The sequence below is a fragment of the Corapipo altera genome, unplaced genomic scaffold (assembly GCF_003945725.1).
Source record: "Corapipo altera isolate COAL_440 unplaced genomic scaffold, ASM394572v1 239, whole genome shotgun sequence".
Classification (NCBI taxonomy): domain Eukaryota; kingdom Metazoa; phylum Chordata; class Aves; order Passeriformes; family Pipridae; genus Corapipo; species Corapipo altera.
The window spans coordinates 3,553,196-3,579,150 of record NW_020884938.1 but is presented as its reverse complement, the minus strand read 5'-3'; the positions used below and the strand labels follow the sequence as shown (position 1 = coordinate 3,579,150).

The 25,955-nt window shown below is 38.9% G+C and overlaps 1 protein-coding gene across 4 annotated transcripts; it reads right to left on the bottom strand.

Annotated features, from left to right (window-relative positions):
* Window positions 1-78: 78 nt before the first annotated feature.
* ARNTL2 (aryl hydrocarbon receptor nuclear translocator like 2) lies at window positions 79-24,955 on the bottom strand. Of its 4 annotated transcripts, none has more exons than XM_027660769.1 (18): window positions 24,721-24,954; window positions 17,178-17,325; window positions 15,879-15,914; window positions 14,092-14,130; window positions 12,476-12,562; window positions 12,032-12,189; window positions 10,801-10,880; window positions 10,370-10,462; window positions 9,266-9,383; window positions 8,397-8,540; window positions 6,554-6,794; window positions 5,536-5,642; window positions 5,252-5,402; window positions 4,066-4,121; window positions 3,309-3,414; window positions 2,551-2,638; window positions 1,330-1,438; window positions 79-1,119 (listed from the first exon to the last, which is right to left on the bottom strand). In XM_027660769.1, exons 1-18 carry the CDS (start codon window positions 24,779-24,781, stop codon window positions 983-985), a joined length of 1,959 nt encoding a protein of 652 aa, XP_027516570.1. In that variant the 5' UTR covers window positions 24,782-24,954; the 3' UTR covers window positions 79-982. The 4 variants fall into 4 exon arrangements, with proteins under 4 accessions (XP_027516570.1, XP_027516572.1, XP_027516571.1 ...); XM_027660771.1 differs by lacking the exon at window positions 24,721-24,954 and adding an exon at window positions 19,065-19,689; XM_027660770.1 differs by lacking the exon at window positions 12,476-12,562 and having other exon boundaries at window positions 24,721-24,953.
* Between the last annotated feature and the right edge of the window lie 1,000 nt (window positions 24,956-25,955).

Here is a 25,955-nt window from a genome sequence, read left to right as displayed (position 1 = left end):
TACAGAGAGGTTTGAAAAAGTCACAGACTCAAGCAATAGAAAGTTCTCCTTATCTCCAAAAACATAGAGACTATAAAAGAGGCTTTAGAATTTAACATTTTTTCACTAACAGACAGTGCAAGTCTCACTCTGGAACCAAGACAGTCTGTTCAGACTTTTCTAGTTAGAAAATAACCTGGTAGAAGAGCTAAGTGCTTTATTACAGTTATGGCATTGTTTGTCTCAGGTTCTCTGCACTAATAATACATTAAAAATAATACAAAATAGTAATTAAAAAGTTTGGTGCTCTTTTCTCATACCCTTGTCATGTTGGTTACTGGGAAAATGACTGTTTTTCTCAAACCATTCTCTTCTGTTTGTTCTGGGGATCCAATTCCAACCTTTGTTCCCAGATCTGTATTCTTTATTTTCACTTTTGACTGCAAAAATTGCACTGCTGAGAAGGGCAAGGAATCACGAACTGTATCATTTGAGAATCACAAAACCTTATTTTACAACTCTAGTGTGTGCAAATCATCATTTCCACGAAATTTAATAGTTACAAATATCCTCAAACCATACAAGTACAGTAGGTTCTACAGAAGGTAACATGGATAACCAATATTCTACTGCTTGGAACAAAACCAATAAATAAAAGTTTAAGTATTAAAACTAAGAAATAAGTATTCCTGTACATTGTACAGTACCTTTTGGTTAAAGTTTCTTAGCAAAAATATACTAATGTGTTCTAAGCATTCCAGTTACAGATGGTTCAATATTAAAATTTCAAGGTTTCCTCATCATGAAAAAAAAAATATTGCATTTTTCCAGAGGTGCAGCAGAAGTTGTGTCTCTCTGAACAAGGCTTCAGTCTTTAAAAATATATATAGACAGTAAGTTTGAATCCAACTGAGACATTAAAAAAACTATAATACAGTACTGAGGATGTGTGGTTGTTGTGCATTATGGGTTTTACATTCCTTCTTATCCCAAAAAAGCAACACTAGAGAGCCCATTGGATGTCACTGAGGTCAGCTGGGTCCCCAAGGCCTCCATCAGCCTCCAGGTAATTCATGAGAGCTGTCATGGCAGTGTCATCATTTTCACATATTGCATCAAAGTCCAGCTGGGAGTTACCACCTGGGAAAGTGATTAAAACATCAGCATAAGCAGGAAGAAGCAAGAAGAACTTTCAAAACGTAACTGTTTTTAAACAGCACCTAAATTGGCCCCCTTTTAGTCTAAAACCAATTAACCCTTTTCCTAACATTGGTGGGTTTGGGCTTTTGTACAAAATAAGGAGAAAGAAAAAAAAGCTCCCAAAATATCCCCAAGAGAAATCAGTCTTACTGAGTAGAGGCTCATTGTTGGGAAATGGAATAGCAGCCCGGGTTTGTTCGGAATTCTCCAGAACTTCTGTTTCTGAAGGACATAACTGGATCAACTCTTTATTTGGCACCTGAAAGAACAGAAGGAATGAAAAGGACAGAATTAAATCCTAACTTTAGTCACAATTATTACATTACAGGAACATTATAAATTGCTGTCAGATTGTGAAGAATTAAATAGAGAAAGTGAAAAACAGGCATCAACAGGCAGATCTTCTGCATTTAAAAATAATTTCCATGTCCACAATAAATTACAAATTCCCAGCAACAGGTTTGTTAATGTCAAAATGTTCCAGCTAAAAGATTAAAAAAACCCCAACTCATACCTACCATGTTCTATGTGCATTACACTATACTAATCATAGCAACAACTGAGATGAAAATCATCCTAGTCCAAACCAATCAGAAAAAAATAATATTTTTTACTTTTCCCCCATTTTTTTAATGTAACACACACATGAGATTTAGCAGGACAGTTTCTTGGACTGCCTGATTTCCACTAGGGAATTAATAAAGTTGAAATGCTTTCCAAAAGTATTCTGGGAACATTGGGATACCAAAGCACAGAATAAAGAAAATCCTTCAATGAATACAGTGAAATTATCCTTATGACAAGATGCTGCATGATTTAGAGTTCAGTATATATAAATCAACTAATATTTGGCAGACAAATCTGTGGTAACACAGGGGAAACTGATCATAAGAAAAGGGAAGAAACCAAAACAATCCCTAGCCCAGAGTAGTGTTGTTAGGAAATGAAAATTGCAATGGGATGATAAATTGTATTTAAATGGAAAGAAATTTACTTTCAAAAAGTGCTGATGGAGAGGTAAATGTTTATTCACACAGTGCATATAATACAATAGAAAATACAGTTAAGTTAAAAAATATCTTAATTATTCCATAGCTACGGTTAATAAGTACAATAAAGTTATTAGTGTGTGTAGCACCACAAAATTAGCAAAACAGCATGTCCTAACAATTTTTAGACTACTGGAACACCTTCAAAGTCACAATTTTAAACATTTCAAAACAGCACAGATTTTTTTAAAGGGTCTTCAAGAACATAAAGATTAAAAATACAAGTGAGAGAAAACCAGAGCTGATCTTCAGGTTGTCAGACTGAAGAGGTGACTGATATTAACCTTGTAATTTTAGATTTTTACAGTAGTTCCATACTCACATTGCTGCAGTTCACAGGTAAAGCTGGAGAAGGGGACTTTCTCAGGAGATGTAATGGACTTAACTCCCCTGATGGTGAAGAATGCAACCTAAAATTGCATATATTTAGTTGATTTACCAGGTCCCATTAATCAAACACTGAATTCTGCCCTTTTGTTGCAGAAGCCAGTAGAGCTCCCCAGTGATGAAGCTCTGGTCAGGTAAATTGAGACAACAAGGTCTTAAATTCTAACTAATGCTCAGATAACTGATGAGATGATATTACCACCACCCTGAATTTGACCTTAACAAGAGTGGTTGGACCTTCTGATGAAGCCTTAACTCCTGGAAGAGTTGGGACTGGAAACAGGTTTACATTCCAGGACAACACAGGCTATGGAAGTGTTTCAAGGAAAGTTTTCCTACCAGAAAAACATAAACACTACTCTCAGACAACTCATTTCCCATTCCCAAGTGGTTTATCTACCCAAATCAACACCATGTGAAGCAGCTGCACCACAGTAACACTTTGGAAGTCACAGTTAAATAATCCTTTCCTCAAAGAAAATGGCATGGCCAGAACAAAACTGTTTATCCACACCAGGGATGTGTTCTGCCATTACTACATTAGATTAGAACTGGTATCTCACAATGCCACTGCTCAGCCTCAAAATATTTGATACACTTAATAAAAATGAAACCTGAGCAACCCCCACATATCATATAAACCTCTTCCCCACCTTTGTTAAAATCCCAATGATGATGTTGAGCATTTATTACCTTTGCAACTCTAATATTTCATTTGCAATTTCGGTTCCTATACTTCCAGCACCAAGGACTGTTCCAGAGGACATTCCAGGTACACTTACAGACTGTTTTACAGCATCTAGAGGTAAAAAAAACTCCAAAGCTTTAAATCTGTAGCAGTTTAATTGCACAGCAAGGATTCATTTTAAAGCAGTTTTTGTTCTGTATCTCTTATTTTCAGAAATTAAATTCTTGAAAACACTGATTCATGGGGGAGGGTGTTGTGAGCCTCCTTTGCAATATAAAGCCAAGTGAATAATGTATTTGTGAAAACTGTTGCTCTCCAGTCATGAAATTAGCTTTAATTACTGCCACCTCCAGTCTCTCTCACGGACAATGCAAAGCATATGAGGGAGAAAAACCGTCTGATTTGTCACAAAAAAATATTAACTAAATGTGTATCTATGAATACTGCTCTGTATTCAACAGGTAAACTCAGAGCACAACTGCATTTCTTCAGAAAAGTGGATAAAATATTAATAAATTCTGTGCCAGAAGCATAATATCCTACCAAACAAAATCCTTCCTACAACAGAGGCTGCTAGAAATTAAAAATATGCTTCTGTTTACAGTTCTGTGAATGATATGAATTAGGATGCTAGTAGCTAGAAACTGTCACCAAAATTAGCTCCTTGCACACAATCTACAGTAAAAAAATTCCTGGAGGGCATAAATCTGAAATGACTGACCAGGAAAAGCACGTCTGATAACTGTAAGAAGCAACACTTGCCTTCTGCAGGCTGGGAACTGTAGAAAACCTCTTCTTCAGTTGACTCCTTATGACCTCTGAGATTTACATACATTAAAAAAACAAACACACACACACACAAAAACAAACCACAAAAAAATCAGCTAATTTTTCAAGGGCAAAATCCAGCATATTTACGTTTGATTTCAAAAATACTTCACACAGAATAAAAACTGACATCCTCAAAGTAGTAAAAATGAGAAATTCCTTACACGTTTCTATGTTCAATCCTTTGCACTGTTTCTGGGTGAAATATTAATTCCCACTTATTCTCCAAATAAAAAAGAAAGCCAAGATGGTTGTCTGTGTTCCATGGCAAGAGAACAAGACTGTGAATTTAATTCTCTGAGGGAGAGCAGGTAACCAGGAACAAGTGCTACAAGGACAGGTCACTGGCTGCCTCCCTTCCCTCCTCCAGACAGATTTCCAAGGGCAGGCAAAAGTGTCCCTTGGCTGCTGCCCAGAACTGATTGTCTTAACTGCTCTTCTCTGTCTTCTTGAGGAAAAAGGATATGGGCAAAATAGGTGAGTGATGTTGACTTAAGGCATGAACCAGATACAGAACAAGGAAAAGGCCCCCTTGGCAACTTAGATTTTAATGGAATTAAAATCCTCTCTGTCCCCCGGTATCACTGGAACAATCCAAATTATTGCTCCATCGCAAGGAGAATGAAAAAGAAGAATTAAAAGTAAAAAAGAAGAATTGAACACATCTATTTACTGTCCCACAGGCTGTCAATTCGGAGAGTATCTATCAATTATTCTTCTCCACCTTCTGACACCTGGTAAGTGGAGGAGCCCTTAAAATTGGGTCAACTGACACATGAAGTCTTGTAAAGCCAAGGAGGAAAAGCAGAATTAACTCAACATGTCCATTTACTCATACCACCTTTTCTTAAAAGATCCTTTCTTTCCTCCTCTAAGAAGAAATTCTTTCACCTCATTTTTCCCTACCAGGAAACAGCACAGTTTTCAAAGTCAAATCCATGACTCAGGGCTGAAATAAAAATAGCTGGTAAAGGCCAAAAAATGTTTGTCCAGGTTACTCAGCCCCTTTTTCTGTTGATATTTTCCAGCCTTGTTCTGCTTCTTAAACAGGCTGCTTTCTGCTAATGCTAATTGTAATTAAGACAAAAAAACAACATGGAGATTGATAGGAATTACTTACAATACCACAGTGTTGTTTGACACAATGTACTCCAGTTCTTTGGTCCATGGATTCATGAAACTAAACCACTGACTCTTTAAAGTAACAAAAGTCCCATCTTTTGCTCTAAATTTGTAGGAATTTGTAAAGACTTTTTCTTTATTCTGCAGCACTAGATAAGAAAGGAAAGTTATAGTCACCATATTTATGCTTAGGAAGCTAAAGTTAAAAAGCAAACCACTAGGAGGGAGGCTCAGGACTTGGTGAACTTCCATAATTAGTGTTTTAATGATATTATTTTGTACCTTCTTTATGTTTTTCAGCTAGATGGTTGTGATCATCCTGGTGGCAGTACTCGTAACAAGAAGTTCCTAGAAGCTCTTGGGGCAGGTAACCTAAAATTGCTGTTGCACTGTGAGAAACAAAAACATGAACTCCAGAGTATTCAAACAATTGCAAACCTGTTATTTTCAGGATCAGGTAAAGCAGAAAATTAATATTTAAAGAAACAGTGTTTGAGAAAGGAACAAAGCATTAGTACAGCTCTGAAAGAACAATTCACTGCAAATTATCCATTTGCAATAAATGGTAATTGAAAGACAAAAAACCCCAGTGTTTAAACAAACAAACTACATGTTCACACAAAATACTTATGGTGATTAGGTCATAATTAGCCAGTCAGAGAACTGGTCACACAAAAGGAGTCATTAAAACGCTCAGTAATTGAATTTTACTCTGCCACTCCAAGGAACAGGGTTACATTGACACTTTCAGGTGAAAGAACAGATGAGTGAAAGCAACATAATCTCCAGTGGCAATAATGAAATTCAAAATGCAAAGTCTACACAACAAATCAAATATACTCAGTCTATACAACAAATAAAAGTCTGGTTCAGAAAGTTCAAAAAAGAGGAACTTCTTAGCTTTCATTTCTAATGAAACAATTTGGTACCTCACTCAGACATATCTGTCCCAAACAGTAGGATTTTAAGAATAACTTTTGGTTAAATGCCTACTACTTTAATCATATGCAGAGCTATGAAGCTCTAACTTGAGATTTTTCTTTATGAATAAATAAGTACATGAGTGCATTTTATAACACATTTCTACAGAACAATACACTTCTATACACTAAGCTTTATGTTTGGGGAAAAAAAAAACACAAGAGCCTAAGTACTCATAGATTCAGACTGAAATATTTCCTGTATACAGCAGGAAAAACTCTGAAAATTTTTCAAGAATTCTAATTAGAAATTCCGTCCTGCTCAAATTTCATTAGTGGTGTCAATGGCATTTTCTCTCCACAAAGAACAAAACACTCACCGCTGATCTACATAAACAAACTTCCCATCCATGGCAAACCGGGTAACAAATTCTGTTGCTTTGACTTTTATCTCTCCACTCTTTTGGGGAACAATATAAGGGTGTAACCTCCCAATTGCAACAAGGCAGTTAAAGTTACTACTGTCCTTTTCTGCATCATTTTCTTCTTCTACTCCCACCTCATTAGGAGGCCAGTTCTTCAAGTACCCAGTACAGTGAATGGTGCAGTATTTCCTGTGATCTGATAAAAAAAAAAGAATTAAGAAGCAGTTATTGTTCAAAAAGAAAACCAAACTACTTTTTTCACTCTATTGGCCACGAGACCAGCAACTACATTTTATTTTTACCTACAAGGCTATAGATAATTTTACAGAGCAATTTTAAATTGATTTTGTACTACTTAATTTTGACTTACCTGGAGAGAGTGCTTCTAACCCTATGTAAGATTTAGGAAGATAAGTTATAGGTGTTGGCAGTTCAAACATAGCGTCACAATAAAAAAAATCAAACCAACAGTCTGGTAACCACAGCTCACTTTGTCTTTATATGGTTTCATATGGATTATAAATTTAAATTCACTGGAAAGGCCCTCTGCAGCTTCTAAATCAACTTATTCTTTGTGAACACAATGATTTTAACATATACTTACTGCAACTGCTAAAAGAATCAATTGTGAACAACCCAAAACAATCCAGGTTATTCTCTGTTTATCTGAGGCTTCTGAATTCCACAATTTTCTCGGAATACAAATATTTTACATGTCTTAAATTACAGCACATTTGTCACCTACATAACACATAAACACCCTCATATGCATCGAGGCATAGAGATGATTTTACATGTCCTACAGGAACTGTCTTCCCCAAAAAAATGCCAAAGCATTCCTGATATCTCTATGCTTTCCATAGGTTTGATTTCCTCTCAACTAGAAAAAAACCACCTATCAACTCCATAAAATGAGAAACTGAGTTATCCCACTGTGACTTTGTCCCAGTTTCCCAGGTGCTTTCCCAACAAACATTTATCCAAGTTATATTCTTATCTCACCGAGTTATTTGACACATCAAGGGATACCAAATTCTATTTTACTTACAATTATGGGTCTCTTAAATTTTACAGTTGTGTGGTGTATCTCAACAGTAAGAGGTTACTTTGAAAAAGAGAAGTTGGAGGGTTTTTTTCAGGATCAAACAATTTCAGCACACCTTTGCAAAAATCAAGACTAAGGTATTAAACAAAAGCTGGAAATAACATTTTAAAACTGAAATTCTCACTGCAAATTTGACAAGAGTAGATTACTGTAGAGGCATACCAAAATATGAACTAAATTACAATTCTTGGAAAAATGAATGGAATTACACTGATAAAATAACTTTACAATGAAAAGGGGAAAAAAATGAAAACTCATACTTTCAAATACACACAACACAAAAAGTAAATCAGAAAAAAAGTTGGTTTACTTGCTTTTTTTTTCCTTCAAAATAGTAGAGTTTGCAGGCCTTATTCACTCAGTTGTCTTCAAGACAAAGTTATTTAGTTTCATTCTTCTGATCTGCTCCATTTCTTTCAAATATTTCCCTGAGACTTCTAAAATTTGACCACCATAGACCACATGCTCCTAAACAGCCACTGTAACTCCCTCCCTCCCTCTTTTCCAGGAGGGAACAGGGAGGAGAAAGGGTACAATTAGACTGTTTTTCCAATTTACACTTCTCTACAGCTACTTTGTGAGATCAGCGAGAACTACAAGGGTCACAGAAGTGGCTGGGAATTTAAACTTCGAATTTAAATATACCAAATTTCAAGACAAAAAGCCCCCCTTTGATCTACACTGGTTGAATACCTTTCTTCTTTGGGTTGGGCAAACACTCCTTCTCTTCCTTCACTGTGGTCCTACTACACTTTATCCGACAGAAGAAGGAACGGCGAGCCCCGGAATTCAGCCGAGCCGGTCCAGCTTGGAAATCTGTGTGGACTTGCAAGCCAGCTTACAAAAATTCAGTAAAGCAGTTAAAAAAGCTTAAAATCAGACAGTAACACTTCAGAAAACATGTAGCTTCTAGTATTACATTCTCCTAAATAAATCTTGGCCTTACAATGAAATAAGTCTAAGCTTAAATAATAAATAAAACACAGCTGTCCCACAGATTCCAGAATTAAAAACGAGCTACCAAATTAATTTTTAAACCCCTCTTGGCATTTTGAGTGGTATTTTAATAAACTTTCAACTTGTTTTTGGCACAAAGATGCTTGTAAAAGCCAGCTATAAAATAGCCCTGAGATGCACAGTACATAAGGCTCTCCGTATTAGAAGTAACTGTAAGCAGAGGAAGGTTTGGTTACATTAGGATTGACACTTAGCATTTTCAGAGAAGACAGGGATTCTTGATATTGGAGTATTTTATCCCATCAGGTCTTTTGTATTGACAAGACCTAGCAAATACAAGAAAAAAAAGTAGTGTTCCTGGTAGGAAAAAGGTCAGACCACAGTTTGGTAAATGTTCAACAGTGCAAATCTCAGTCATTCTTATGATCTAAAATCAATTATTTTCTGGGCTAACTTTTAACTGCAAATGCATTCTGAGCAGCAGATACACATTCAAATGGGTCACAAGGACACCCAAGCACATAAAAATACATTAATCTATCCTGGACAATAACTAGATTTTCTGACATCTCTTTAAAAATAATCTGAGTTCAAACATGACTTACTTTTGCCATCCACGAGCTTCTCCCGAGGGGAGACATCTGAGGAAGAAAGTTGCTCCTTGACTTTTGCAACATCTTTTGGATGCAAATAATCAAACAGGCTTTGTCCAATTAAACTGGCCTGTTTTAAAAACAAAACAAAACCCAGAAGAGATGAGAACCACACCAGTTTGGGCCTCCACACGTGTTACTTTATCTCAGAAAAATAAGTGTCAGAGTAGAAGTTTAAAATAAAAATGAAATCTGCTTTATGCTTGTTCCCCTAAGATTATTCATTTCACTTCAACTGAAAAGGATAGTTTTGCTTTCTTTCTTTAAAAAAAAAAAAAAAAAGATAAAAATAAATGTATGGAACAGAGTCCAGATTGGTGATCCTTACATTAGTGAAGAAAATCCTTCCATTTATGAAGAAAATCCTCACATTTCTGAAGAAAATGAAGGCAGCATAAATGGGTTTAAAGTTATACAAGTAGCCAGGTGGCAGCACTGACTGTTTTAGCCTCTGTTTGCGAAACAGAAGTCACAGATTCATGAACAAATTACCATGCCTTGATTACTTGTGGTAATTGCCCATGATGTTAAAGGTCAACTAATCAAGGGTATTTTGTATTTTTCCTATTTCCCTTATTCCACAGGCTGAGTCCCATTCAGGTCGTTCTTGTGGATAATGTGTTATGCAGTGCATCCAAGCATAAAGGCATCACCAAGGAAAGCATTAATTAACCTCCACTGCTGAACTACCAGTTTTCCTTGGCCTAAAAAAAAAACCCTGAAAATCACTTCACTATGTAAAAGAAAATCTCTTGCACACAGAAATTAGGACATCTTCCAATTATCCTCTCAGAGTAGCAGTTTTCTTCAGGATGAGCTGAAATCTGGGGCTGTTACTCAGGTCAGGAACACTTAGTGTACCTGCAAATATTTTATTACAGGATATTCAGCCTTACTCTGAAGAAGCTTTAAAGAAATTCCAAGAAAAGATATACCAGGTCTGGTTTAAACCAAAGAAAGTCCAAGAAATGGTATAAATAATAAAAATGTACAAGTTTTCAAATTTCTCAGAAAATGCAAGGTAAAAGCAAAACAAGAAAGTCAACTACAACCAACCTGATCATAATTCAGTATTTTGCAAACTGATTCAGAGACAAACAGGATTTTTCCTCTGTTGCATCCAACCACAAACAGGAATCCATCTGCAGCCTGGAAATATAAAAATACTGTCTTTAAAAGCATGCCATTAAAACATTACTACAAGAAAGCACATTTCTAAACCTGATTTTTAAAGTTAAATACAAGAAGGATGGAGAGGAATTATTTGCAAGGGACAGGACAAGGGGGAATGGCTTCAAACTGACAGGCAGTAGGTTTAAATTGGATATTGGGAAGAAATTCTTCCCTGGGAGGGTGGGGAGGCCCTGGAACAGGTTGCCCAGAGAAGCCCAGCTTCACCTGGGAGTCATTTACAGATCTGGGCAAAGTTTGTTACAAAATTCAAGTTAATAAGGACATCATTCAACTGAGAGTTTCCTTCCACTTACCCTCAGGATTAACTGCCTGAGTTCATCATCCTTTAAAAATGAAGGTTTATATCTGACTTCTGAATAGGAGCTGCTGGAACCTGGAAAACGGATTAATCCCAGACATAATGTCAGATGTTACATTTTAAATTTACTTTTAAAGGAGTTATATTTATTATATATTTTGTATTTTTTTCTCTGTGACCAGAACAGCTGAATAAAAAAAAATAATTAAAAGTTCTAGGAATTCTAAAAATTTAAAAAAATCTCAAATGTACAAGTACATAACCATTTTTTATTGCGAAAAATCAAAAAAACACACTATTGTAGTTAAACTGAATGTCTCACTAAATGTAGTGAGACTGACTCACTGCATGTGCTGTTCTAGTACCCATGGCAAGTACCCTAAAATAAAGAATTTTTATCCATGACAGGCATTTCTATAACGTTTTCTAGATATTTTTTGACGTAAATAGCAGTTGAACTTTCCACCAAATGTCACCATTCACTATAATTCCACAGAGCATCTTGTGTTTCTTAAAGCATTTGTTTTGAGGATATATATAACTGTGCTGGGTGAAGCCCAGTTTTCACATCCTATTGTTAAAACATAAATGTTTGAGCTGAAGATTTCTTGTAGATGACTGTTTAAATTGCAAGTCCCCAAAATCTTGTGTTCTGCTGACAGACTATGCAATATGCAACTTGCATTTGGATATAATTTTTTTAGGGGAGGAAAAAAAATATGAATCCCAAACCCCAGCAATAGCAAAAGGAGAGGAAAGAATATTTCCTGGGTTGATCCTGACGCTAAACATTCCCTGAGATCCATGATTATTTTAACTTTGCCAGCTGACTGAGGCTACCAGGAGTTTGTAACTCTTTTTCTTGGTACTCTTTAACATGTAATTTTTAAGACTTTAACATTATCAAAGTCATCAACCATTTTGTTCAAGTATGTTTTGTCTTGCAACTTTCCTTTTGACTCCTGGACTTTTAAAAAGAATCAAGGAATGACTTGGCTGCAAGATAGAAAATATCAAATACTGAAGGGTGGCTTTTTTCCTGCTATACTAAGCAAAAAGAAGACATTAAGTTCTGAAATATACAGATGGAGATTTAAATGAGGAACAGACCCAGAACTAAATACAGTAAGGAAACGTAAAATGAGTTATCCTTGATTTATCTGAGATCAAAGAAGATACACAGTTTAACTACTGTTAGAACAAGGATTAAGTTTCCTAAAACCCACCTTTTAAAGACTTTAAGTGCTGCACAGCCATCCTTAACACTGTGAGCTTGTCCAGCTTTCTGGCCATGGGGTTGCACTGAGGGATCATAGCAGACAATTCCTCTATCAAATTATTCATTTTATCTCTCCTTCGTTTCTCTGTTTGACTGTGAGCCTCTCTAAGAAGAAAAAATATTTTAAAAAAGAGATGTAGAACGCATGATTTTTTTTTCCCCATAACATTCACCAGTTCAATTTTGGCATGGAACACACCCCACAAGTGCTACTGCATTGAAACAATTTTCATACACTTGGAGAACTGAATGGGATTCACTTGAACAAAAGAAATGGTCACAATAATGATGGGAAAAACTGAGGAGGAAAAACATTGTTGAGGAAGAATTTGATTATATGTGACCATGAAGACTTATAAAAGTTAAATTATTCTTGTGACCTTTGGCTTACCTGGACACCCTACTGTACAGAGGAAAACTCCAGATGTCCTTAGGAATTCCTAGGAGACATTTCTGCTTCCTGGCCTTATCTCTGTAACTGTGTAATGGGATGGGGTGTAGGAGGGGGTGTTCATTCTGCTCTTTTCCTTTTCAAAAAGAATGTCCCAGCACAGGCTGAAATCTGTTTTATGCAACTCTCAACACCTAGAGATGAGCAGTGTCTTCCTGGTAACTCATTCCCTTAAAAACCCCTCAGATTGAAGGCAAACACAAGCATTTATTCCCAGCACAGCAACAAACAATACTGTTCCTTGGGATTTTAAGGGATGTAGTGGGAACTGAAAGAAAAAGCTATGCCTTGTGTCATTTACCAGAATAACTCAGAAAACTTTACCTTTCCTGGTAAGGTGAGAAAGAATAAAGTGCAGTTTTAAAGACCTCGTTGTCTGTTATTTTTATTACTTCGCTAAAAAATAAATGTCTCCACCACACAACTGATTCTAGGTCATTCTGCCAAAAAATCAGTTTTTCTCCGTCTAAAGCCTTTTTTAAAAAAAATTAATTGTAGGAGTTATACTCAGCTATAGAGGTTCACCTAACTCCAAGGGTCAATAAGAAGTTATAAAAAATTAAGGTGGGTGCAGAAATTCAGGTGATGACTGCATGACTCAAAAAGCCTTCTGTTACATTCCCAGTTACAAAGGGGAATGAAGAAAAGCTGCAGGAAAAAAACACTGGAAAAACACAACTGGGAAGAAAAGCTCCAGAGAGTCTTCTATTTTTTTTCTTCCAACTAATGAACCAAAACTCAAGGAAAAAAAACAAACAGTACAACACAAAAGTCATTAAATATAATCTTTTATAGCCATCTGGGATACTCTCTGAAGAAAAATGAATTTTGAAGTTAAACAAAACTGTAAATATATCTTGGAACATTTTAGTTTCATTGATTTCGTTTAGATTACAGGGACACTTCACAATTATTAGTTAGCACAGTATATAAATAATACTTCTGACAGCATGCTGAGTGGATTATGGATTTCTGGTTTGACATCTCTGCTCACATGAAAAATGCAACACACTTATTTTTAAATCAATTTTATAGAACAGCTCTAGTTTTACAAAGTGGCTTGTCTACAGTTGAAAATATTTGGCTGAATTGTGGATGCATCTTACAAGTGAATTTCAACTGATGTGAATTCAAAGTTGAGTGGCAAACCTTGAATAATTCCCTATACAAAAATTTGTTCCAGGATGAGAATTCTCTGTTGTGCTTTAGCTGAATCCATTTCTATGTGGGAAATTTTAAATATCTGCAGGTGTGGACAAATAAAAAAAACCCAACTCTCAAATTCACCCAAATGAAGCATCAGCTCCTCCTTTTATATATGACTTGAATGTTCTGCATTTAATTTTCACCTTGAAAATTTCATTCTCCTGTTTTTGCTAAACCTTCTGAGATATTCTGCAGCAACTTTTATTAAAATTAGTAGAAAATTCCTATACAATTAGCAGGGAAGGGGAAAAGTATACTGTTAAATATTTGAGAGTTTTCACAAACTCATATTTCACTATTGTGAATCCCATTATTTACTAGCAAAACATATTTCTATTGTAAATCAGTACCTGAAATCTTTCACTTTAACATGTTCTTCATCTTCACTCCTAGACAAAAATAAGATATAGTTTTACATTGCATATTTAATACCAGGGACTTTTTCCTCCCACAAATTTCAGAAGATATAAAATGCTACAAATTTACTATGGCTCTGGCAAAAGCAAACCCACAAAAATTCCTAAAACCACAGCTCGTGTAGCAAGTGATGCATAACAGAAAGAGACCAAATACAACTTCCAATATTCACAGTTGTTTGACCATATTATGGGGATATTTCATAATTATGGGGCTATTTGTAACCTGAAGAAAACAACATTATTGGAATATTCAAATAACTTCAGTCTAAGCTTGATTTTACTTTTTTTATTTAAAATTTTACAAGAGAGATCATCTATTCACATTTTGATTTCTCAAATCTTATTGTCAGATGACGAAATAAGCAATCCTTGCCTACACTGGCCCTAAATTATAGTTTAAAAAGTAAAAATTAAATGTTTTCCTATACCCTACAGCAATGACTGAAAAGTCTATGTGATAAAATTGTAAAGGACACACAGTCATAGTGTCTGTAACACAATAAATATGATAAATGCAAACACAGGAGTAGGTTGGACTTAGGCTGCAAGGCCCTGGGACTTTTCTGAATTGTAACTGTTCAGATTTACATAAGTTAGCAATAACTATTATTTTTTTCTAAAAAAACCACATCCTGGGATCATCAAACACCATAAGCAGATGGTCCAAGAGGTGATTATCCTGCTGTGCTCAGCACTAGTGTGGCTTCCCCTGGAATACTGTGTGCACTTGTGGGCCCCAAAATATAAGGAGGTGTTTGCTGAAGTTGTGAAGGTCCCTGAATCCATCCAGAAGTGTGGCCAAGGACTCCTGGTTTGTCTAGTTTGGAGAAAAGGAGGCTGAGGGGTGACCTCCTTCCTGAGAAGGGGAAGTGCAGACGGAGGTGCCAAGCTCTTCTCCCTGGTATCCAGGGATAGGCATGTAGGAATGGTTCAAAGCTGTGCCAGGGGACTGTAGACTGAACATTACTGAGCTTTTTTTTCCCAAGAGAGTGGTGAAACACTGGAATGGCTTCCAGAGAGGTGGTGGATGCCTGGAGCCTGGCAGTGTTTAAGAGGAGTTTGGGCAATGCCCTTAACAACAAGATTTAACCCTTGGTCAGCCCTGAAGTGCTCAGGTTGATTGCTGTAGGTGCCTTCCAACTGAAATAGTCTTATTCCATAAAAAAAAGCCACTGCATGGCTACTGTAAACAAATGTATTTTTTAAGGAAGGTATCCCAGTTGCAGAAAAAGAAACTGCAACAAAGTAACCATGTCATTAACCATCCCATAACACAGATACACAAAGGGTTTTACTAATGCTGCACAGCCAGTCTGAACTCTGGTTTGCCACCTCATTATTTTAACATAGTTCTATTTCAAAAAGCATTTGAAAAGGTTAAAACAAACATAAATGTTTACATGCACCAGCCCTGTAAGGATATGAGACCTTTCCTTCACCTCCCCAGTCTTCTTATTTAAGAGGTACTTTTCATCTGTTCCGATTCTTAACTTCCATCCTAACAAGTCTGGTGAAGTTGGAAGCAGGGAGAAATGTCTTGGAAAGAAGTACCAGGAACCGTTAACACTGGATGGACCTCCCCCTCCTGTTCATCATCTTGTGCTGTACAAAGCCCTGTCCTTGGATGAAGCATTCCTTAAGGAAACACACAGTTTATCAAGGGAAGTGTGACATGTCCATAAGCACTCAAAAGAGATGGATTCATTCATAAAAAGTACCTTTTCTGAGGATCACCATCAATTTCAGCCGTATCCCTGCAGAAACAGGAAATAAAGTAAGCAAAATGTAGTTTGGAGCACAACAGGATGACTTGAGAGACCCAAGGAAGAAAAGTCACAGAACAATTTTAGTGGAAACCCCACTTGATTCCTTTCAGCAAGAACATCATTTTGTAGGACCTAATTAGTACTTCTTATAAACCAATACTTTTTTGATTAGTTTTTCGACTTGGACCATGATTTTTTTCAATCAGAGAGATCCAAACTTCAGGGAAACTCTACTGATGAACCAACACTTCTACTGAATGGGTAAAAATCCACAAGTGCTACTGAAAAAGAATGGAGAGTTTCTGTTTTTTCCCCCAGAAACTAATTATTGCTGGAGTTTTCAGTGATCCACAAGACACATTTGAATCTCCAAGTTGAAAATTACATCAACACCCACAGTATGGGTACATTCTGTAGATCAATGGAATATACATGGAAGAAGCAGGTATTAAAGAGAATTGCTTTAATAATCACAAATACATGTAAACTTCCTACCTCCACCTTTTTTAAAGATGGGTTTTGCACACTAGTTTGGAGATATTTGCAATGCATTAAATCTAGCTTGTGCCCCTCACTTCTGCCTGATTAATACAGCTTTGAACAGATCACTTTTTTGGTGAACTGGCATCTGTTTGGCAGCTACAAACCAGGAGAAAACAAGTATGAGCCACTTAAAAAGCCTGAGCACAACTATGGGACAGTCCCCATTTTTAGGTAACAGGTCTGTCCCCACATTTAAGGCAGTGGCTGCTTTGGTCACTGAAGCAGCAGTTCCAGATCAAAGAGCTTAATTAACAATCTGGTTTCATGATTGAAGGTAATATTCCAGATGAACTCGGGAGATTTCAAGCAATTTAATAACTTGTGTTTACCAGCACACAAAGCAGAGGGAGAAAAAGGGGAAAAAGACAAAACAAAAAGGTAGGATTGAAATTGCAGCATTAAAGACATTATCCAGACACTTCAGGCCAGGATACGGCATTACAGGATACTGGTTTTAATAACTGGGGGCTGCCAAAGAATGCATCTGGAAGAAAATGTAAAAACTGAAGTTGGGACACAGAGAGACACACTTTTTTTCCTCTCAGGTGTAAACAAATCTTACACCATAAAAGTGACCTTCTAGGTTTTCATTTGCTGCTGGAACATGACTCTGGAGAGCTAAAGGAATATAGGCTAATACTCAAACAACAGCTTGCCTGGTCTTCCACTAATCCTCTCTGTCAAGTCAGACGACACAAAGTTACTCACTGGTTATCGGAATCACTCCCTTTGCGCTTCCTGGGAATCTCAGGCACAGGAGCATTGAAAGGAGTGGTGGTGGCAGGCTTGGTTATGGGATTCATGAGGCTGGAGACTCCAGAGGCAACACACGGGCTCCCATCTACTGGCAAATTATCTGTGAACGGGAATAAAAGCTCAGTGTTCAGGAGGAGCTGCATCAGCATGGATCCATTCGGATTCCCATTGGGACAAGAAGTGGTCTCTGTATGTGGCTTCCAGGTTTCTGACACAGAAAACAAAGGTTGCACTGCTCCAACCTAAGTACAGTAAAGAAGGCATTGTTTTCCCACAGTGCTGTAATGATCTCCTCAACTCCATCAACATAAAACATATATATAAAATATATATACTCCCCTCCTTAAATCCCCCAGCACCTCAGACATCCTGCTGAATCACAGCTGTGGCATGAGTTCACATATCCAAACACTGTGGCTCAAACTAAATTAAAGTTAAAAAATATATAGGGAGCTGTTTCTTAGAACAAGCTGCATAGAAAAAAAATAAATCCAAGTTTGCTACGTTCCTGGTATAAAATCCACAATTACACGGGATATTTGTCATGTAAGATGGAAGGGTCTTGAAGTAGGAACTCTTTTAGGCTTCGCATGCTCAGAACAGATGAGAGACACAGAGAAGTCATTAAGGAAGGGAGCATCTCCTATTTCTAGAAGGGGGCAAAAGCCAAGGTGAGTACTTTTAAAATCCAACAGGAAGAAAAAAATGGATGTTTTCTTCCTCCTTTTTTTTTGGCGTCTGTGCTGTCTGTAAAAGGTAAAAATGTGCAAGAAGAATGATACAAAGCACACTTTTTTTCCTCTCAGGTGTAAACAAATCTTACACCATAAAAGTGACCTTCTAGGTTTTCATTTCCTGCTGGAATATGACTCTGGAGAGTTAAAGGAATATAGGCTAATACTCAAACAACAGCTTGCCTGGTCTTCCACTAATCCCCTCTGTCAAGTCAGACGACACAAAGTCAGCCCCTGTTTTATTTTAGCTCTTTAACTCATTAAGTCACACAGGAAGTCTCAAAAAAAAGAGGTGGAAACTCAAAGAATCAAGAAATACCTGACAAATAAGTAACAGCCTTTCTGCAACAGCAAGAAAACTTAGTTACTTCAGATACACATTATATTCAATTTAGGGATGTTCAAAAGATTAAAAGAAATGTCATGATAAAAAAGATATTAAGAGAAATGACCTGATAAAAAGATATTAAAAAATGACATGCTAAATACTACAAGGGCACAAATGGTAGACATTTGAAATACTTTTATGATTAATCTCCTCTTCCTAATAGTCTCTAATTTTATATTTCTGTTATTAACACAATTATAGAACAAAAATTGTCAATGATTCCAAAGGAACTGTTTACTTAAGAGGAGTAGTTTTAACTCACTGAGGTCACAGCATCCTATAATTATTAGATTAAGCTCCTAAAGTATAATCCTACATGATGAATATTCATAAAACAGTACTTACTAACTAGAGACCTACATGATTCCAAGACAGGAATGCCTCCAGCACAAGAGATCCTTTCGTCCTGGAAAAAGCAGGACAGCACAGACCCACTGACCTAAATACTGCTGTGCACACAGATGGCCAGCCTTTGTGAGCCACTTGCTTTTAAAGGAGCAAAATCCAGTGCCTCTTCCACAGTTTTCCCAATTTATCCATCACACTATCAGAATTACTGTTATTCTTTATACATATATTTTAAGATTTTCAAAAAACAAAACAAAGGAAACACTTAAAAAATAAACAGTAAAAAAAAAAACAAATAAAGAAATCAACTTAAAGTTTCAGAACTACCAAGCACAATAGAAAAGTGGCTCTGTGGAATTTATTACCTACCACTCACTGAGCAAGAAGTGGGTAGAAACAGCTCCTAAGGCCAGGTCAGCTCTGAGAAGTCACTAAAGGTGATGTAAAATAATCTCTGAGGGCTCTCTAATAATTATCATTACACCAGGTAATTCCAAGGTGCTCCCTCTCTCTTGCTGGAGAGGGTCAACCTCGTGGAGTCTAGGATGAAAGATTTCTTCTCCAGCTCTCTCACTTTGGAAGATGGATTATTTCCCTGTAAAATCATTTTTAACTACTAGAAACAGTTTAATTCAACCAGAGATGATGTGTTTTACCACCTCAAGGGCTATAACTTACACTAGCCTGGTTTGCAAGCCCAATAAAACTCCAGCATGGAAAAATGACACTTTTATTACTGTTCATTCCATTGTTAATGCCCCTGGCACACTGACGATTGAAATTTAATGGTAAATGAATAGTTCCTCAAAGACAAGTCCATTATGATCTATGTTTGGCTCTCGGCATTAAGCATATCTATATTAAAAGCTTATTAAAAATCAAAAATCTTTTAAAAGCATGTTGAACACATCAGGACGGACGAAAATAATACAGGAAACCCCCCACTGGAATAATTCTCTCTGTGAAAAAGCAAAGACCATCCAAGAAGTACAAACACACCATGTGGAAAAATAGCTCGTTCCCAGCAAGTGTATCAGAAAAAAACCCTATTATTTTAACGCTAATTGTAGTATATTTTAACACTAATGTTAGTATATTTTGTAATCAGGCAAAGAAAGCATTTAAGGAATGATTATCAATATGCACAGTTCTCATCATCTCAAAATACAAGACCTCAGTCTCTTGTGTTTTTCTACAAGGAAAAGAAATAATAATTCCAGTCCCCAGGGGGTTGGCAAAGATTTGAACAACTGCAAATGAGCTGCATGGAACTCCTCTTTGGGGTGAGATATAGACACACAAAATCAACATATTCCTGTGTTCAGCAAAGCCTCTGTGTCAATCCCATGCAATGCTTTATAGAAACAAGGCTTGGGAGACTCCACATTTTTCCAATAACATTTTCCAATCACGTGTCACATTCCTGAGCTGTTTGCTCCACCAACAGTTTGCAGGTTTTCAGTTCCTAAGCAAACACAACCTATTAGAAAAAGCTTATGGTCCAACTCCACCAGCCATAAAAGGGGAGATTCATCTGAGCAAACAACTATGTCCACATCCAAAGTGGCCACTCCAACCCCTCTTGGAGGGAAGATATTTCCAGGGTGATTCATCCCTACCCAAAATAGATTCCTCCAGTTGGCTACATGGAATACAACAGTTCTAGGGTGATTCATCTCCATCTAAAATAGATTCCTACAGTTGGTTCCATGAGATGCAGCCCAAGAGTATCCACCTTTTACACAAGAACCAAAGCAACTGGCTCAGACTTGGATAGCCACACTTGGACATCAAAAAGGAATGAGATGAATCCTACCCAAGGTGGCTACAGAACTATCATGCAATTCTGCAGCATCTATTGGTATCACATGCAACAAAGCTCAAGACAGTCTTTCAAAATTAATGCCTTAATTAATGCGCTATCACCTCATGACCCACTCACCCCCCTGTGCAAGGTCACCTTTTCCTCTTCATAGGTTTCCTAAATTATTGCTTTAGTACAAAAACATTATTTTGACTTTTTAGAATTATCAGAAGACACATAGAAGGGTACAAGTCATGTATGTGTTAATAAATTGATACAAAAGCTGTCAGTCAACCCTCATTGAGCCAGTTTAAAAAACAGCATCCAAATCCAGCTATCAGGACATGGCAGCAAAGTGGGCTTGAAATAAAATGTTCATGAATAAGTACAGTTATAAAACTTATGGTGACACCCTTTACAGTCTGAGGATAAATGAGACTTGGAGAAAAGTGGTTAATAATGTGGTAACACTGGCACAACCTTTCGAAGAATAAGGAATTTTTAATCCAGCTTCCTATTTTGAAACACTTTCTGGCAGAAGGAAAAGAGGAGAAAGAAGCTGCTTTGAATTGAATTTCTAAGATCACAGACGCCACAAACTATTAAAATGTGGATTTTCCAAAGGTATGCTCCTGGCACACACAAAAGCCTTGAGCTGGAAATTTCAGCTGTGAAAAGTTTAAAGAACTCAAAATTCTGTTGGAGTGGCTGTGAAGTGGCACCAGGAGGGTTCTGTAGCGTAAGTAGATAAGTTATTAAAATTGAAATGTGCTCACAGGAGCTCCTGGGTTGCATCTGCAGTGGGAAATCAGTGGCAGAACAGCAGCAGGTCAGAGGGAAGCAGCTGGTGCAGAAGTCCCTGTTTCTAATTTGAAAGCAGTTCAGGGAGCTTACACTAAATCACATTTACTCTGGTTCACTGGGCCAAAAAATCCTCATAGTGCATGTCTGTTAAAGCTGCCTGAGAACCCCCTGGTTCAGTCCCTGGGGGATGTGTGGGGTGGGACTGGAGCAGCACTGACCTTGCTGCAAGAAAAGTCTACTTTAGTTTCTCCTGAAAGGAGTCCAGTTCAGTAACACCAAAACTGCACTGCAAACCAAACCAGGGAGCAGCAATTTATTGAGTTCTGTCATAATGAACATCCTTTTTTTTTTTTTTTTAAGATATAAGATGGAGGGATGGAGCAGCTCTGCTGTGAGGAAAGGCTGAGAGAGTTGGGAATGTCCAGCCTGAAGAAGAGAAGGCTTTGGGGCGATCTAATTGTGGCCTTCCAGGACTTGAAGGGAGTCCTACAGGAAAGATGGAGAGAGACTATTTCCAGGGATCTGGAGTGACAGGACAAAGGGGAATTGCTTCAAACAGACAGAGAGCAGGTTTAGATGGGATATTGGGAAGAAATTCTTCCCTGGGAGGGTGGGGAGGCCCTGGCACAGGTTGCCCAGAGAAGCTGTGGCTGCCCCATCCCTGGAAGTGTCCAAGGCCAGGTTGGATGGGGCTCTGAGCAACCTGGGCTAGTGGAAGGTGTCCCTGCCCATGGAAGGGGGGTTGGAACAGGATGATTTTTTAAGGTCCCTTCCAACCCAAAGCATTCTGTGATTCCTTGTCTCTGATGACCTGAGCAATTCCAGATATATCCATCTACACATGGAGCACACAGAGAGGACAGCTATTGAGCTAAATAACTGTGTCATTGAAATTGCCTTATTTTACCATGGAGTTATTTTTCTAAAATTATATCAGTGAATTCTTACTGCAGATTTTTATTACAGAGTGACAGATCTATACTTATAGCCTCCATACATACAGTGCTGCAGGAGGAAGAAAGTTGCAGATGCTGTGATGTCCCTTTACAGTTCCTACAGATCTGAACTGCAGTAGAAAACAAAGAACCATATTTTCTAAACAGGGTTGAGAGTTGTATTAAGTATTATTTTTAATTAATTTATTCTAGACCTTTAAAATAGATCACGAAAAGCATCTTCAGACTAGTTACAGCAAGATCATTGCTCACAGTATCTCTCATGGAAAGCTGGGCCAACAATGTTCACTGGAGTTCTGAAAACAGTAGAAATTACAGTCTAAAGCAGCTTATTCTTCCCCAAATTTTGTAATGCAAGAGCAAGAGACAGAGAATTCAGAATCTTCTGAACAACGCTATGGAGAGAATAAAACTCTTCTATGTTAAATTAAAAAATGTTGAATTTGTTTTTAATATCAGTAAATGAAAGGAAAAGTTATAATATGCTGAATTATAGGCATTTAAATCAAACAATAACAGAGGCAACTGATTACTCTCTGCTTCTATTTTTACTTATTTTCACCACTCAGAAGAGAATCAGTCAACAGTAACAGCTCACCCATTAAATAACACATTTACTTAACAGATTTCAAATACCAAGTATTTGGCCAAACCTATTAGTGTATTAAAAACTATAATAAGACAGTAACCAGCTAATGAAAAGATACTGCCCAAGGCCCTGCAAGGGTACCCTGCTTTCCCAGGCACTTTCGGGTTCACACCAGGTAAAACCCACCAAGAGAAATCAGGAGTCTCATGCATCGTAGCTCATTAGTGAATAGAAAACAAACCACAAGTCCTCTCCAATCACACATTCCTAAAGGAATGGTGAGTAGCTGTTTCCTTGCGAGTCTTGGAATCATCGAATTGTCAAATGTCCAGTTTAGAGTTTGTTTTTCACAATGTGCAAATGTACTAACAGCAACATGTACAGTCAAGTGAAAAAAAAATCTATTAAGCAGTCAACCTTAGTCTCGACCTAATTCCACAAACAATTAAGATAAAAGTATCTTAAAAGCAAACAAACACAAAACTTTTTTCTTCAAAATCCAGTAAAAGAACAGGTATAAACATGGGTAGCTACAGAAAGCAAGGAGGGGGGTTATTTCACAATAAAACATTGATTTCCCAAATCCATCTGTAAATGGAAACATCCATGCACTTGGGGTTTTCTTTATTTTATGTATTTCCTTTCCTTACAGCATGTGCACGATATAAACAACAAATCCTCGTTTAAGCAGTTCAACAGACTGCAAAAATACTACAGGTAAACACCTCACTCTGTTTTCAAACACTACATTATTTGCCACAAAATTTTACCCAAATATTTAGACAACCAAGCAGCAGAGACAGAAACTTGTCAACTTATTTGAGACAACCACGGCCCCCAACAGAGGTTTATGAAACACTACTACTAAGCCTAGAAGAGCTGGTGCTAACTAAACAGAACTGCAGTGCTGGCTTAAGAGGGAGTGGCTCACTCCTGTTTCTCCAAAGCCCGTTCGAAACACTCCTTTCTCCTCGCAGAGGGGAAGCACCGAACTCGTTTCCAAGCAGTAGGAGCAGTTGCTGGTTCTGCTTTACAACCAGCCTGTTTTTACTAGTACCAGAAACTTATGATTAAAAACAAGGAAAGAACATCAAACCCTGGTCACACACACACAGAGAAGCCAGAATCACTATACCTAAAATATTAAATTATGTTTACCTACCAAAAAAAAAAAATCATACTAGAGTATTAGGAACGCAAGGGTAAGTGTATTACCAAAAATTATGAACTACATAGTAAGTTAAAAACAAACCAAAGAGATTTTTAGTGCACATCACGTCCGTATGATGACAATAAACAGCACTGAGTGACCATCACACAGGCGGGTGCCAGAGGATGGTGCCAGGCTCTGTTCAGCGACAGGACGAGGAGCAATGGCCACAAACTAAAACACAAGAAGTTCCACCTCAGCATGAGGAAGAACTTCTTTACACGAAAGGTGGCAGAGCACTGGAAGAGCTGCCCAAGGAGGTCGTGGAGTCTCCCTCTCTGGAGTCATTCCAAGCCCACCTGGACGCGTCCCTGTGTCACCTGCCCCAGGTGACCCTGCCCTGGTGGACTGGATGGTCTCCAGAGGTCCCTTCCAACCCTACTCCCGGGATTCTGTGGTTTCCCCGTGAGCGCCCCGGGTACACCTACCTGGGAAGGAACTTGGGCGGGAGAGCAGCGCCCGGCGGGAATTAAAACACAAAACCCCACCAGCGCCGGAGCGGCGCCGGGCACAGGGCGGGAACCCCAGAGTGCCCCTCACCGGCCTCACAACAACACCCGCCCGCGCCACATCACCGAGGGGGACGAACAGACAGACACACCCGACACACAGCACCCACGGCCGCCCCCGCCGTCCGCCCCTCAGGCGGACCCCGCTCCCACCTTCCGCCGCCCGCCGTTCCTCCTCGGCGCCTTCGGCGCTCCCCGCTCCTGCCTCGGCCATGGCGGGCGGCCCCGTACCCCGCTCCACAGCGCCCCCGGCACCGGCGGCATGCAGGGGGGGTGAGCTGAGGTGAGCCGAGGAGGAGCCGCCGGCCCTGGGGAGGGATCAAGGGCCGCCCCGCCAGACTCTCCCCGGCGCCGCCTCAGCGCCCCCGCCCCGGCATCTTTCCGGCCCCGCGCGCCGCCTCTCGCGAGAGCTGGGGCTGGGCGGTGTGAGGGGACGGCGGGGGAGGAGAGGAGCCCTTGTGAAACCGCGGAGCTAGTTGGGGTGGGAAGGAGTTCCAGGATAATCGAGCCCGAGCTGTGACCGAGCACCAGTTTGTCAACTAGAACACAGAGCACTGAGCGCCACAGTCTTTCCTTAAACACCTCCTGGCACAGTGACTCTCCACCGCCTCCCTGGGCAGCTCGTTCGGATGTCTCAGCACGCTTTCTGGGAAGAAATTCTTCCTGATGTCCGACCTAAACGTGCTCTGGTGGAGCTTAAGACTGTGTCCTCTCATCCTGTCACTTGTTCCCTGGGAGCAAGTCCTTGACCTGGCTGCAGCCTGCTATCAGGGAGTTGTGGAGAACAAGAAGGTCCCCCCTGAGCCTCCTTTACTCCAGGTTGAGCCCCCCCAGCTCCCTCAGCTGGTCCTCATCACAATTGTGCTCCAGACCCTTCCCCAGCTCCATTGGCCTTCTTTGGACACACTCCAGCACCTCAATGTCTTTCCAGCAGTGAGGGGCCCAGAATGGGACACAGGATTTGAGGTGTGGCCCCACCAGTGCCCAGTACAGGGAGACAATCCCTGCCCTGGTCCTGCTGCCACACTATTGCTGATCCAAGCCAAGTGCCATTGGCCTCTTCTCCCCCTGGACACACCTGGGCTCATGTCCAGCTGCTGTCACCAGCACTCCAAGGCCTTTCCCACTGGGCACTTTCCAGCCACTCTGCTCCAGCTTGGAGCTGCAGGGGGTTGTTGTGACCCAAGGGCAGGACCCGGCACTGGGTCTTGAACCTCATCCTGCTGGCCTTGGCCATCAGTCCAGCCTGTCCAGATCCATCATGTTGTCCACAAAAGTGTGTTTGTGGACAGGCGCACAACAAAACAATAATGACACAGTCGAGAGACACACGTTTGGTTTGAAAGTGTACTAAGATCTAGCACCAAAGAACATCCTGACTTAAGATA